Below are 15,999 nucleotides of genomic sequence, written 5' to 3'. Positions count from 1 at the left end.
TATAAATTTCAAGCAGTTTTAAGTCGCAAAAATGACCAGTTTAAGTATTTCTTAAGTCATCTATTTGTTTTATTTAACTGAATAAGTATAATACTGCTTCTCATGTAGCTAGACTAAATAATGATATTTTTGGAAAATTTTAATTATGAACATTACCTACTTGTGAACTGTATTCAAACTGTTTCATTTATATGAAACTTTAGTGCTTATAACTATTTAAATTAATCTTTAAAGTCCTTGAAACATTCAAACCATACAACTATTTATACAAATATTTTAAACAGAAAAATATTATTAAGATACCCATCACAAGTAAAAGCTTAATTAAAGGTTAACAATATTGTTAAACTTCTAACAGAAAATGTATTATAAATGTCATCACCAAAAACTCTTTTGACTTCTTCTATGTATGGTATTGTGAGAAGGCTGATCTGAAGCAATCACCTAGTTTTGAAAATGAAATTCCTTCTGAATTTGAGTTGAGATATAGGAGTGAGTGACCCAAGTTCATACAAGAAGTTTTGTAAGTGAGTTTTTTTTAATTTATTTTACTTTATCACAAGTTCATACAGTAAGTTCATCTGTCTGCTGGATTTTACTATTGTTTATTTTACTATGATATATAATCATATTTTAAATCAAACATAACCACCATTATATTATCACATTTTAAAAATGTTTGAACGAACAAGCAACAGGTTAGATAATAAATATATTTTGCAACATAATATTTTTTCAATGTTATTATACAACTTTAAACAGTTTTTAACCTTGAACTTATCATTAAACTAAAAATAAACCCTGAAACGTATACTTTTGAAGGGCATAGGGGGGTTAAAGCACTTTTTTCACAATTTGATCTTATTTTATATAGTTTTCTAAGCTGAATAAAAAGAAGTAGGATGGATTCATTAAGCTTTTATTTTTATTTTTGATTACTTGTGTAATGCCTGTGCTTTTTCAAGCTAAATAAAACTGGTAAGTTAAATATATAAACTTATGTTATTCTAATATTAGTTTTATGTTTATCATTTTTATTCTAAAGCTCTTGTTGTAATTCTAAAATAAATTATATATTTTTTAATTCATGCTGCACACTTTAGATTTTAATGATTTATAAAATATAAAAAGCTTCTTTATAAAATGGAACAGTTTGTTATAATTTTTACCAGTTTATTGTAGCATTTAAGTTTTTCATCAAAACTTTATTGGTTGTAAAAATATTTAATCTTTTTATTGTTAATTAAAAACTTTCAAGATAATTATTAATCTACTTACAGTTCATAAAGAGATAAAAACTTAGTTTAGTATATGCTTTTTAAATAAATGTTAAATATCCGTTCAAACTAAGTACATAATCAACTTAGGTCTTAAAGTTGTAAAAACCAATAAAGAAATTTTAACCAAAAACTTTATTTTATAAAAATTTATTTCTTGTTTTCACTAAATTACTTTCTTTACATTTTGTGAATGAACTGGTGCTATTAGTGATGACAAATCAACTTTTTTAGCTCATGTTTTCCATTTTGACTACAAAACTTTACAAAAAACATCAGGTTTTGTAAAATTTTGATAAAAAATAATTTTACTTTTGTATATGAATGGTAAATAACCAAATGTTTTTTTTTTAATGTTTAAACAACCTTTTAAAAAGTAAAGTTTTTAAAGTATTTTTAAGAGCAACCTTAGTTGAAAACAATCTTACTCTTTAAACTTATATCCGCCTTAGCACTGCTGTTTAACAGATATAAACGAAGACCTCCTGTCCCTAAAAAAATAATGAAAGTTCTAACATTTCTTTCCATTTGCAGAATTTTATTAACACGTCATGTTACTCAGAACAATACTCATACTCTACCTGGCATCTGCAACCCGCCAGATGCAGGTGAACAACTTCTGGTCTGGGGGAAATCCCTCTTACACAAGGAGGTCCTCAACGAGGAGGATGCTGAACAGGAGGAATCCTCTTATTTGGCCTCAAGCCCGGCCAACTCCCGCTCCCAAGATATCCGAGGTGATCACCGAAGACATACAGAAGAGCATCGTGGATGCTCACAACAAGTGGAGGGCTGAGGTTTGTTAAGTACACGTGTAAAAAAGTTTAAAATTATTTTTGTGGTAGTTACTTTGTAAATACTATGATGGTTTAAAACAAACAATCAGAGTTTTTTTTTCAAATTAATTTACGTAGCTTTTAATGATAATCTACAGTAACTTACTCTAGAAGTGTTGACTGTTTCAAGTTCACTAAAATCTTCCTCAAACTATTTAAGTGTTATATAATGTAATTGTCAGTGAGGAAAATCATATGTTGCTAAACATCTGATTAAACCGCAAAGTTAATATTTTCAAAAAGTTAAAAGTTTATATTTTTATTAAATACAAATAGTAAAACATAAAAAAAATGTTTTAAAAGATTATTTACCCAATCTACCACGGTCTATTATATCTTAGAAATGTATATTATATATATATATATAAATTTAAGGTTCAACCAGAAGCGACTAACATGTTGAAGATGAAGTACGACAAGGAACTCGAAGGTTTGGCGAGATTGCACGCGAGCACTTGCTTGTACGGACACATCAAACACGCGGGTACCACAAAGTACAAAATGCACGGCGAGAATATTTACTTCAGCATCAACAGGCTTACTGGCAAGGTAGCTGACATTAGTTTTATTATTTCATTTGAAGTATCAAGCTTGTTATAAAAATACTTTTTTATTTCAAACTTGGAAGGTAGTTTGGTTGTATGAATATAAGCAATAACAAAGATTTGTTTTTTTTTGTGCCACTGCCAGTACTCAGAATAGTTTAAAACATTTATAAAACGTTTTTTTGTCATTGATTGTTATTGTTTTTTAAACTTAATTAAATTTGTGTTTTAGTTAATTTACAATGCACTTTAGATAAAAAACAAACGTATTGATTGAAACACTTATAAAGCTTTTTTTAAAGTATAGATTTACTTTAAAATAAACGAGCTTTCTATAAAAATAGTATGCTTAAAATATAAAATATTTTGTTATTTACATATAAAGTTTTGTTGTTCAAATTTTTAACAGTTTTTTTTTATTTTTCATTTTGACGAACTTATTTAGTCATAAGTAGTATGATTAAAAGGTGGTTTGGTGTTCATACATATATAAACATTGAGGATACAAAGTTTTCGTTTATCCTTTATGACAGTTTATCTTTACTTTATTAACCGACTTAAGCTAGAAAATTGTAGCCACCACTTCATAAGAAATAAAATAAAAACTGTATTTTAACTAGTGATGTACCGGACCCACAATTTTGGGTCCGGCCGGACCCGGACCGGACTTTTTTTTTCAAATTAGAATCCGGCCGGAACCGGATCCGGACTTTTTTTTCAAATTAGAATCCGGCCGGAACCGGACCCGGACTTTTTTTTCAAATTAGAGTCCGGCCGGAACCGGATCCGGACTTTTTTTTCAAATTAGAATCCGGCCGGATCCGGATATCAGACAAAAATGGCAATATCCGGCCGGACCCGGATAGTGAGTCCGGTACATCACTAGTATAAACTAGCCTAAGTCAGAATGAGGTTTTTAAAAACTGAAAAAAAAAGAACTTTAATATAATAATAAGTAGAACAGCTAGCCACAAGGTTTACAAATTTAGGTCTTATTTACAATTAAAAATCTGAAATCAAGTTCTGGAACAAAATACACTAGAAAAATACAAGATATTGAAAGCTGGATCAGCTCAAACTCATTCAAAATCTAAAAGAAAACTAGCCTGAGTTTTTATAAAAAACTAAACTAGCCTAAGGCAGTCCAAGATTTTCTAAATTTCCCAAAAATTTTCAAACTAGCAGGGTTGCCACTGTTTAAGTCAATAAAACTAGCTAGAGTGAGTATAAACAAGCATAAGTCAGAATGAGGTTTTTAAAAACTGAAAAAAATACTTTAATCTAATAATCAGTAGAACAGCTAGCAAAGATTGACAATTTGGTAATAAAGTTGTGGACTGATTGTGGTACACTTAACTTATTAGTACTACCCATCATAATTAAATCCTACCTTATTTAATTAATATCTAACAAATACTAAATTCTAACTGAGACTACTTTCTATAATCAGACATGACAGTTTTGAGTGATGAATCTTTTATATAAAACACAACAAGAAATACTAGCATATACAAAATTATTAATTACTTTGGTAACACTTTAAAAACTGGAAGCTATTTAAATCTATATCAAAAGACTTAAAACAACAAACTAAAAATTAAATAAAACTTTTAGTAAACAAGAAACTGTAAAATTTTTAATATACTATTAAACTTTAAACCTGGCTTAAATATTTAAACAATTAAACACCAGTTGAAATATTCACTTTTAAAACAAAACACTACTTACAATAAGTATTCACAAAAAAGTTCAAGATATTTTGTTGCTTCAAGCTGCACACTAAACTAACTAACTGCTTACATATAAACTACCTGTCATTTTCTGATGTTTTGTTGCATCAGTATTTAGTTTGGAACATTTTGTCATATGATTCTCATTTGCTCGTACATTAATGTATTAACTCTAAATATTCTCTGAGCACAACTTAAAACAATAAATAATGCAAGTATTCATTCCAAAGCTTTTAATTTTACAAGATATGTAAAGAGTTGCATTTATGAAATGATTATTTTTAAGTTCAAATGTAAACAAATGTAAATTAGTCTTGGAACAGAATGAGCCAACCCCGGTAGGTGTTTAATTTTAACTGACGAAAATGACTCTTATTAATTTACACAGGGTTTGTTTTTGAAAAAATACTTTTCAGTATGCTCTTTTTTACTAACTAGATCCGGGTCCGGCCGGATCTCTGTTAGGATCCGGCCGGACCCGGATCCGGACTTTTTTTTCAAATTAGAATCCGGCCGGAACCGGACCCGGACTTTTTTTTCAAAATAGAGTCCGGCCGGAACCGGATCCGGACTTTTTTTTCAAATTAGAATCCGGCCGGATCCGGATATCAGACAAAAATGGCAATATCCGGCCGGACCCGGATAGTGAGTCCGGTACATCACTAATTTTAACAAACCTTATAGGCTTAGTGTTATACTTTGTTTAAAAGTTAAGCATTGAAAAAAAAAATCAGTTTCAAATATACGAACTAGTCTATAAATACAAACTTTAAAAAAATTTAATTTGAAATAAACTATATGTTGGTAATAAGAAACCATAAACAGGAAAACATAGAAAGAGCAATCATGCTTTGGGGTGAAGAATATAAAGATTACAATTACTACACTAGAAAGTGCAAACCCGGTAAGAAATGTGGACATTACACTCAGGTTTGTTTGAAACATATTTACATGAGTCCAGTTAAACAAGTAAACTTTCATGTTGTAAGTGTACTCAAAAAAAGTATTACAATGTGGAAACTATCAAAAAAATATAAATCGAACCTAAGTTTTATAAAAACATTATTTACATTTACAACTTCATAGATTATTAGCTTATGAAATCACAACTAAAAACTTAAAAAGGAGACATAAAAAGGAACTTTACATGCACAAATTTTCTTCTATAAAAGTATTTAAATTTATTTAAATCTTAAATGATAATTATACACTCATTATTCATACGTTACAGTTTAGAAAATGATTTTAATTTGCATAATTACTTTGAGTTTAACTTCTTACTTGTTAACACGTCACAGAAACTAAACGGTAAATATTATTAATTATTTTTAAACCGAAAGAAAGTTAACATTTTTAGATTTTCATTGCTACTTTAACCTTAAACACTTTATAAAATTTGTTAACTAAATTAAACATCAATTTATTTTTTTTTTCACAGATTGTGTGGCATTCCAGCTACGCAGTCGGATGCGCCATCAAGTTGTGCCCCCTGCTGAGAAGAGAAAGGTCCACAAGCACCTACAAAAACGCCAAGTACGTAGTTTGCAACTACGGGCCTGCCGGTAACTGGATGGGGAGATTCCCGTACACGAGAGGGGCTTCCATGAGCCAGTGCCCCGCGGGTCAGGTTTGCGTTGGCAAGGGCGCCACCGTCACAACGACGACTCCCGTGGCAACCAACCAGACAACTGTTGCAATTGAACATGGTATTGATGTTGAACATAAGATTACCAAAGATCTTCAAGTGAAGAAGGATCTCGTCAAGAAAATTAGGGACAAGGAGGTGAAGAAAACCAAGGATCTGAAGAAGAAGGAAGTCGTTAAGAAGACGAAGGATTTGGTGAGTAAGTTGAAGGATCTGCCGAAAAAGACCGATAAGAAGGAGGTGTTGGAAGAAGACAAGAAGCTGCTGAAAAAAATCAAGTGGACCGTGACCAAGTTGGAGAGGCTGCTTAAGAAAATTGATTTTGAAGATATATAGTTTTGAGATTTATGTTTATGTCAAATTGAATTGATTCAATAAATAATTACTAATAACCTTATTTAATAAAGTTTATTCATTGATTTCGAAGACATAAAATATTGATATTTAAGTATATATATCTTATATTAGCTTGTTTTGGTATTTATTACATTTTCAAGTAAGTATTATTTCAAGCGGTTTAATATATATTTTGATTTTGATGAAAAATACTGGTTAAGCTATAAAATAACTGTCGTTATAAACAGTTAACATAATCTTATTTTCAACAAGTTTAACTAGTCCTAAAAGCGTAAATGATATTATTTGAAGTGTTTTTAAATAGAAAACTATTAGCAAGTTTTATTTAAAAAAACACGATTTAAATCTAAAATATGTTTAGTCAAAGTAAATAATTAATACTAAAGAAAAACCTGTTTATATAAGTCTGTTTAATGATGTTAAATATTTGTTAAATAATGTTCAAAACTTAATTTAAGCACAACTTCAACTTAATTTAAGCAAATCGAAACATTTATTATTAGACAATGGGGTTTTTAACAGGTAATACTAAAAATAAAATAAAGTAGTTTTGTGAATATTTGATAAAAATATAAGTCGAAACCTATGATGTTCTTTATTTATATTATTTTTCTTTGTATTTATTTGATTAACAACATTAATAATATCATAAAAAGTAGTCGCATAAATATAGTTCTTTTTCACAAACTTATAAAGTATCCAAAACCTTGAATAAAGGAAAAAAAATGGTTTATACTGAATAATTTTTATTTCGAAACATTTTCTATATATGTCTATATATATCTATATATATTTTCTTAAAAAAACAATAAAAACAGACTTTGTACAAAACTTAATCTAATTAATAATAGTATTAGGTTTTTTTCTAACGTAAAAAAATGTTTAGTTAAATTTGTTGTTTTATCATCTTAGTTGTATACAAACCAATAACGCGCAAAGTAAACAAACGTTAAAGTTACAAAGTAGTTCACTTAAGGTGTATTAAATTGTACAGTATCAACTGAAACCAGTTTTTATACATTAAGATTTATACAAAACATCCATTTTTGTTCTTAAAGAATTAATAAATGCTAGAAATAATAAGTTAAAACCTTAGAGCTATAACTATCTACCTAATAAACTGTGTAAGGTCAAACTGTTAATAAAAATTATCTACTTACTATGTACTTTTTGTAATTTGAATTTGTATGATGTTCAAATTCAGATACAAAATTATTTAAAAAGGAGTCTTGGCCCTTAAACTAAAAGTTCAAATATTGATTTAAATATTGTTACCAGTGTAAGTAAAAATGACTACATTATAAACTTTAAGTCTGTCATACTTGTAATTAAATAAGTTAAATACAAGACCATACTGTTTCTACTTTTTAGCTTGAGTTTCAAATAGTACTGCTATAAGTTACTATTAACAGTTGTATGTACTTTTAATCTGTGCTATTATATTAAACAATTCGTTGTAAAAAAAAGGCTAAAATTAACTTAAAAATATTTAAATTTTGTTAAATTATAATAAATTTAAAAAATTAATAAAGTAAGATAAACGATGCATTTTTTAATTAAAAAAGCTAATATGAAAAGTTAAACAAAATTTATTATTAATAGAATATGTCAAACCGTTTACTAACAGTACATATTTAATATGTTTTGAGATATACATAAGTTTGTCTACAAAGCCCTGCTTAGCTCACCCTTCACGTTTAGAATATTCTTACTTATATTGAAATTTTGACGGAAGTTTAAGCCATTAATAATTTGTACCATACAAAACTAATATTTTAAAACTATCATAAATCGTACAATTTTTTTAGATTTTGTTTGACATATACAGTCTAAAATTTTTTTTTAATTATACTCATGTTTTGAAACCTTAAAATACCATAATCGCTAAGCTACAAGCAATAAAATAGTTTTACAAAACTAAATGGTTTTGCAAAATATGTTTTAAGTTTATTGACTGAAAAACTTTATCTTAAGCTTTAGGTATTTTACGATAATAAATTCTTACTAAACATAAAGGTTTATTTATTTGTTAAACAACTACTTATATAGAAACATGTTTAAAAAAATTTCTAAGTTGATCAACTGTTTAAAAAAAATTAAATTGTAGCTCTTTAACTAAGACATTGCTATCAAGTTTCTAAATGTTATCTTTATCACTGTACTGTACATAATTACAAAATAAATCTAAGACACATTTTCGATGGTAGAAATATAAGCAAGAAAATAAACATATTAAGTCAAAATCAAAGATGAAAAACTGTCAAATTTTTTAAAGTGTTTGTTTTGTATAATTAAAAACATAGAACTATTAACTTGTTTAAAAAAAACTTGGTATATTACAATAATAAAAATTTTAGATAAAGCTAAGTTATAAACAGCTAAAAATAAGTAAAAAAAAGTACAACCGTAAAGACATTAATATTCTGATTACACTAAGTAAAAAAGTTAAGTTGTTTAATATTAATAATTAAAAAATTACTAAAAGATAAAGTATTATTTTCAATATACAATATTACGACGTTTACTCAATCGTTTAAGTTTTGATTAAAACATACTTTCAAGATAATATAAACTACTTTTATACGAGTTTGTAATTTCGCTAGTATAATATAAACAAAAATGAGTTAACTAAACAAGCAAGTTACTCTTTAGTTACTCAACTTTAGGTTTAGCTACAAAATTTTTTAAATGTCGAAAAAAGTTATTTAGGTTAGTGGTCTCCACAGTGTGCATAAAGTTTATTTTGATTTGCACAAAAATTTAAGGGTGCTTAAAACTCCTTTTGAATTTCATGTTAGATTTATGGAGTTAATGGTAAAGGGCAAAAAATAGGTCCGTTGCATTTTAACAGGGAGTTTTGCTCTTGGAATGCACATAATTTTTCTTTTTAGATTTGTAAGCACAAAAGTTAGCTGGTTACAAAGAATTAAAAGAAAAGTTAAAAGTTTATAAACTTTTATCAACAAAAATTTAAAAGATAGTATATAATTCGAAAAAAAAACATAATGGCAAGTATGTTATTTTATTTTTACAATATTCCCGCGTCTTTTGCCATGGCATAAAATATTGAATTTTGATTTTCTAGCAGAATTTTCGGACTTTCAAATTCTTTAACCTCTCCTTTACTTAAAACTAAAATCCTGTTTTTAGAAAAATAAAAATTGTAGTAAAATAAAGAAGACTATTAGTTGTTTTGTTTATATACAAGTAAAAGTTGGGAACTTTTTACAAAAAACTTTCAATTGGTTTTTACTTTTAGCAGAAAGAATTTTAAATTTTTCGCATTATTCAGTGTAAATATAAATGTTTTATACATTTATTTTTAAAAATAAAAATTTTTAAAGCAATTTTGATCAATACAGTAAAATAAACGTTAAATACTATCTTAAAACATTTACTAAAAAAGTTTTTAACCAAAAAAAGTGGATATAAAACCTCTATAATGCAGCAAGTGGGTTATAACTTATAGTTTTACAAACTTATCGTATTCGAGGACGGTGTTCAACCGGTGAGCAATCGCTATTACGGTACTTTCCCGAAACTGATCCTTGATGGTCTTATGTATGAGATCGTCGGTTTTCAGGTCGACTGCTGCAGTCGCTTCATCCAAAACAATAATTTTGCTTCTTCGCAGCAGCGCCCTCGCCAGGCAGATCAGCTGCCGTTGACCCACACTGATAACAAGCATGGTAAAGTAATAAAATGACACTTTTTGGATATCTTGGTAGAAGTTTTTTTTTGTTTTATTGAGTTAAACATGGTTACTTGCAATAAAGTTTGAAATGTAGTATAGTTAAAGCAAGTTTAATAAATAAGTTTTACTTTTTTTTTACACTTTATGACCTTCAAATCAACATAAAACTCTACGCAAGTGAAAATTAAAACTGAAAACTATAAATCAAAAAATCAGCAAAATAAAAACCTGAAGTTTTGTCCCCCTTCAGAACAAGTGTGTTGCAGTTTATCAGGAAATAAACTGATGCATGCCCTCAAGTTGCAGTAATCAAGAGCCCGCCAAATATCAGAGTCTGTGTATAAGTTTAACGGATCCAAGTTTATACGAATTGTCCCTGAAAACAGAACTGGATCCTAAATTTAAATTGTTGACTATGTCAAAAATAACTCGTGACTTTTATTAAGTTAAATAACATCATATTTTGAAGAGTAATTTACTGATTTTAATAGAAACAAAGTCTTGACTGTTGGTTAAATTTAAAGTGTATATAAGTAATAAACAAATTATTATTTCATTAATTAAAAAAAATTGTCAATTAAGGTTTGTTAAAGTAAATATAGTTTTAGTTTATTGAGAAATATTTATAAGTGCACAACGATTATTAATATGCAATAAATATTTAGTTCTTCAAAATACGTACCTTAACTTATAAACTAGTAACAATTAAACTTGAATTTTTTCGTCAATTCAATTAGTTATTACTTTTTAAATCAAGGTAAAAAAACAAAAAAAGATTAATTTACACATCTTAGTATTACACCGAACACCGTTTTACAATAAACCTGCGGTATTATGGTGAGTTTGGATCGTAGTTGGTGCAGACCAATTTTTGATATGTCGATTCCGTCAATAGTAATGCTACCGTGGGTTGCCTCAATTATTCTAAATAGCGCAAGTGCCAGTGAAGATTTTCCCGCACCGGTTCTTCCCACTATTCCTACCTGGCATCGTTCAGAACTATTTTACTCTTACTGCATTTTTCTTATGTACATTGCTTTTTAACGTTTTTATTATCAAGAAGTTAAATATTAAAATCTTCTCACATCTCGATTTGATTTATGTTGCTTGTTAAACAAAAGTATACTGAAAGTTAATGTCTATTCATATAAGGAAGTATTTAAGACTTAATGTTAGACAAAACTTGTTTTGTAAAAGTTGTTTTAGTGTTTTAACTGTTAAATATTTTTAATAAAGTTTTAAAAAGTTTACAGTTTAAGCGATGTATACATATTTGAAATAAAAAGTAATAAAATTTTGAAAGAACATTTAAATTTAATTTAAATTGGTTTTTTATAGCACAAAAAGTTATTTTAAAAAACTTTTCTTTTCTAGTCGATATGAATTACGTAACATAAAATGAGAAAGAAAACTATTAAGTAATATAACAAGAAAAAAAAATGCTATGGTAAGAGCGTGTATTTGAAAGAAGTTTATAAGTTAAACATAAAAATTCCAATCAGTATCACTTTTCACGAGTTCGATTTCTAACAAAACAATATTTTTAAACTATTTTTGATATTACGTAAAATTGGCTCTATGTTAAAATAATTTCAGTTTTCGATCTTTAAAAATAACAAAAAACACGCTGATATGATAATGAATATTATTCAATTATTAGATGTCTTATTAACTTGTAGTATACAATACATTATACACAATACACATATACTAAAACAACAAACATTTTATTTTTTCGTACTTTTTTTAGAAAAACCTCTAGTAAACTAACATTACTATTAAGTACTCACCTTTTCACCAGCTTTAACGACAATTTTTATATTTCTCACAACAAGATCTAAACCTTTTCTGTACCTCGTACAGTAATTGTTAAACTCAACCTGGCCTTTGCTGGGCCAGTTATCTTTCAACTAACTGCATTTTACCTGCCAAGGTGCCTGTGAAACAGCATGTTTTACTAATTTAAAATATTTGGTGTTTGTTTTACTATGAAAGTATGAAAAGCTTGTTGTATGCAAACCGTAATTTTTTGTTTTTTCTGTTGAACAAGTTAATAGCAAAACACATGAAAAAATTTTAGTAACAACTCAACAATTAATGTTTATGTTATGTATTTAATACTTCTTATACTGATCAAGCTAACTTCCGATTCAATTTCCGAATATTCTTTCAACCGCTCAGCCGAGACGACATACAATTCCGTCTCACTCATATTTTTGACCAACATGGAAAGTGAAACTGTCACCTAAAATTTACTATGATACAAACTGCACTGTTTATTGACTGTTTGCTATAATGTAAGTAATTGAAAGTATATCTTCTAGTGAAGGAAAACGTTTTCAATTCTAAAACAAGTACGGTATAAATAAATAGCTTATGTTCTTTACGTAATGTACTAATTTAATTGTGTCTATAATTAGGTAGTCGTATCTTGTTGTTAAAAATTTGTCTTTTTTTAACTCCATAAATTCAAAATTTATTGTTCATTGTAGAACTTAAATTATAATATTGTAGTTAGGAAATAAACAAAATCGAACTCACCTTTAAAGCATAAGACAAAGAAAGGCCGGCGATGGAGCCATTAACAGTTTCTCTTTGAACTACCGCGAACAACGCAGCAAAAAACACTATTGCATTTCCGACCGTGTTTAACCTTATGGCTAACCATCTGTTTATTACCAAAAAAAAACTTTTATATACATATACTGTGTAAATGAATATGTATAAACCTATCACTGTCGATTTAAATATAAAAAGTATATATGATTGTGTTTAGAATAACTTAAATACTGCTAACAATGTTAAAATACAAAAAATATAAATTAAGTAATTCCTTCAAAAACATAGATGCTAGGAATAACATTGGGGCATTTTTTTTAATATCAAGGCAACACCGAGAATTAAGCACCTTAAAATTTTAGGCATCTAACGTGAATCGGTTTAAATTAATACACAAAACAAACTATGTAATGATTAAACACTTTAGAAGCAAAAATAAGTAGGTAGAAGTATGCAGAAAAGTTTTTGTCACCTGTTCGAAACGATGTTCGAGTAGACGAACTTCTGGTTGAGGTCAACCTTATTCATGGAAGTCTGTGTGAAGCGATGTTGCGCTTCGAACGCCCGCAACACTACAGCACCCGACACTGTTTCGCTGAAGTGCTGGTAAATAGGAGATCTCGTTGCACTTTCCATTCGCTTCAGCTGCCTCGAAGTACGAATGAAGTATCTCTGTAGATTGCATTATGAGTAAATGGAAATATATTTAATAACTCTATAGATATGAATAAAAAAGTTAAATCACATGATCAAATTACACATGATCAATAAAATAATAAATATTCTGTTAGGTATTGTGTTTATACTTCATTATTTAAAAAAATGCTTATTATGCAATTTTTTTATACTTATTATTAATACTTTTGCACATATTGCATTCTATCAGCATTAGTTTAGTATAATTTCAAAAGTAAAAGTGTTCCTTAAAACAGTAATAAATTTTGTAAAAAACCATAAAGTCTTATGTATTAAACTTGTTTTCATTTCAATTCTAAACTTATTTACAGACAACACACCTGTACAGCATAGTAGAACGCACCGACTGGTATGATTACCAATCCGAATAAAGGAGTTGAGTAAATAATTACAATGACAACTCCCAACACTGATAATATATTGAGATTGCTGCTTCGAATTGACCAAGGCAACTTTTCGTCTATTACAAACACGTCCTAAATCAGATACAATATTTTTTTTTTGTAGAATTGTTGGTTTTGTAAAAGAATTTAGTTAATACATTTTACTAAGAAATACTACTCTTTAAACTGTTGCAAACTTTTATTAAGTTATTGATTTTTCACAAAACTTTTTTATAGTATAAATTGTTTTTTTTTCTAGTAAATAATTGATATTTTTAAAATAAGTTTACTAACTTATTGTCCAGCACTTATACTTGTTACAATTTTTTGAGTTACTTTGATATATTGTTATAATGTTTTTTGTTTAGATAACAGCATGCAATATTAAATACAAACTTTTGAAAATCTGTTGATAATTCTTCCTAACGGAGTTGTATCGAAGAAGCTGGCCGGAGCCGTCAAAATTTTCTGCAAAAGTGTCTTGTGCAGTTTACTTGATGCTGATAAGCAGCCAACAGCAAGCAAGTATACTTCAACCATGACGAATAGAGCTGTATGTTTTCGTGAATTGTAAACATTAAAATTCATTGAAGTTGTCTTTAAAAAATAATAAATTTACTATTTAGAAAGTTTCAAACTTTATTCTTTTATGTTAACCATCAGGTTTTAGCTAAATATTAAGTCATAAGGAAAACTTGAACTATAAACTAAAAAAAACTACAACCCTATTTATAGATAAATACGAGTAAAGTGTAATTCTTACTTAAACTCTAAACAAAATCTACAGACAAACTAAACTATTTCCTTCAAAAAACAAACATGAGATGTTTTATAAAATATCAAGTTTGAACCTTGTAAGCAGCCGAACCCCGCGTAGACTCCCATTTTAAGACCAGTCTGACTTCTAAACTCAGTGGTGGATAGGTTGTCGGCATCTTCAGACCATTTTTGTATCCACACGGATGATCCAACTACTGCCGTCTGAAAACAATGCATGTAAGCTTTTTAGTTGTTCAAAAGTTTATTTACTTATCTTCATATGTTACGGAGAGTTTAAAGTAGCTGGAAATGTATTTTTTCTAAGCTAATTGTTATAATAAAAAATTAGTGGTCATGGGTTAGTTTAAAAGGAAGTTATTTTTCATGCAAAAATTCATGATTTTTAATTTATTCGCTTTTGAAACTATAGTTTTCTAGTTAAACTATCTGTATTTATTTTGCATTATAACTTAATAAAAACTCTGCCCATAAACTAAATGATTGTCAGGAAAAAAAGTTTGCAAAAACTAACTATGTAAATCTATTTTTTAATAACTTAATATGAATTGTAAATTTATTAATTACTATACAATATTTTTTTACGGCAGCACAAACCTGGAACAAAAATTCAGTAGTAAGAACAATGGAAAACATCGATACTCCTACAGCTTTGATATACGATATAAGCACGGACAGTTTCACCTGGTCATAAGTTTTTCAGATAAAGAAAAAAAAACGATTATTCTTAACAACTATAGCAAAAGCGTATAAATAGTTGTCTAAAATGTTTGTTTTTGTTTAGTTTGTAAATACGCATCGCTATATTTTTCATTATTTTTACAAAAAAAAAACTAACTGAAATAAGTATAATAAACATAGAACTAACAGATCCTTTTTCTACTCTTTCTTCCTTAATCAGTTTTCCTTTGATCAATTTTATTTCATTTTTAGTTTCTTTTTTTAGAGTACCAGTTTTACTAAACAAATTTAGATATAAAAATTCAAAAAAGTACTTTTTAAATAATAAATATGCTAAATATAATATTATTATCTTTTAAGTATGCAGTTTCGTTTTCTTTCCAGAATTAAATTTAATCATTAAATGATTTATCTTCGTACAATAAAGATTGATAACTTATTTAAAGACCTTGTTTAAGCATAAATTTAAAAAATTATGTTTTTTTAGAATCTATCTAAAACCTTGTAGCTCATAACATAACAGTGGTCATAGTTATTTTAGAATGTAGACTAGTTGTGCTATATACAGAGATGAAGTTTTTTTTAAATAGAACTAACAAAAAAGGAATTAGTATAAGCAGCATTGCATAAGTATCTTATTTAACAAAGTTTTGTATCAATTTATCAAGTAAAAATTAAAAACGCTTTGAAAAATAGTAACACTAAAACGTACCTTAGACTTTTCTTGACTATAATGAATTGTTCTTTTAATTTTTCTTTTGCCGATTTTGCATCAAGATAGTTGTCATAAAACTCGTCGTTTAATTTTTCAGATGTCAT

At 27.7% G+C, this 15,999-nt stretch overlaps 1 protein-coding gene and 1 pseudogene across 1 annotated transcript; one reads left to right on the top strand and one right to left on the bottom strand.

Moving 5' to 3' along the window:
- The first annotated feature begins 1,816 nt into the window (after positions 1-1,816).
- On the top strand, positions 1,817-6,369 carry LOC145836739 (peptidase inhibitor 15-A-like). Its single transcript, XM_082944516.1, has 4 exons — positions 1,817-2,074; positions 2,489-2,662; positions 5,214-5,318; positions 5,827-6,369. The coding sequence occupies exons 1-4, from the start codon at positions 1,829-1,831 to the stop codon at positions 6,367-6,369; spliced, it is 1,068 nt and encodes a 355-aa protein (XP_082800642.1). The 5' UTR covers positions 1,817-1,828.
- A 3,049-nt stretch (positions 6,370-9,418) lies between these two features.
- LOC145836738 (multidrug resistance-associated protein 1-like) lies at positions 9,419-15,999 on the bottom strand (annotated as a pseudogene).

This window comes from Thalia democratica, chromosome 5 (assembly GCF_965202585.1).
Source record: "Thalia democratica chromosome 5, ktThaDemo2.hap1.1, whole genome shotgun sequence".
In the NCBI taxonomy this organism is placed as follows: domain Eukaryota; kingdom Metazoa; phylum Chordata; class Thaliacea; order Salpida; family Salpidae; genus Thalia; species Thalia democratica.
Note: the sequence above shows the minus strand (reverse complement) of the source record. Positions and strands in the feature narration are given on the sequence as shown.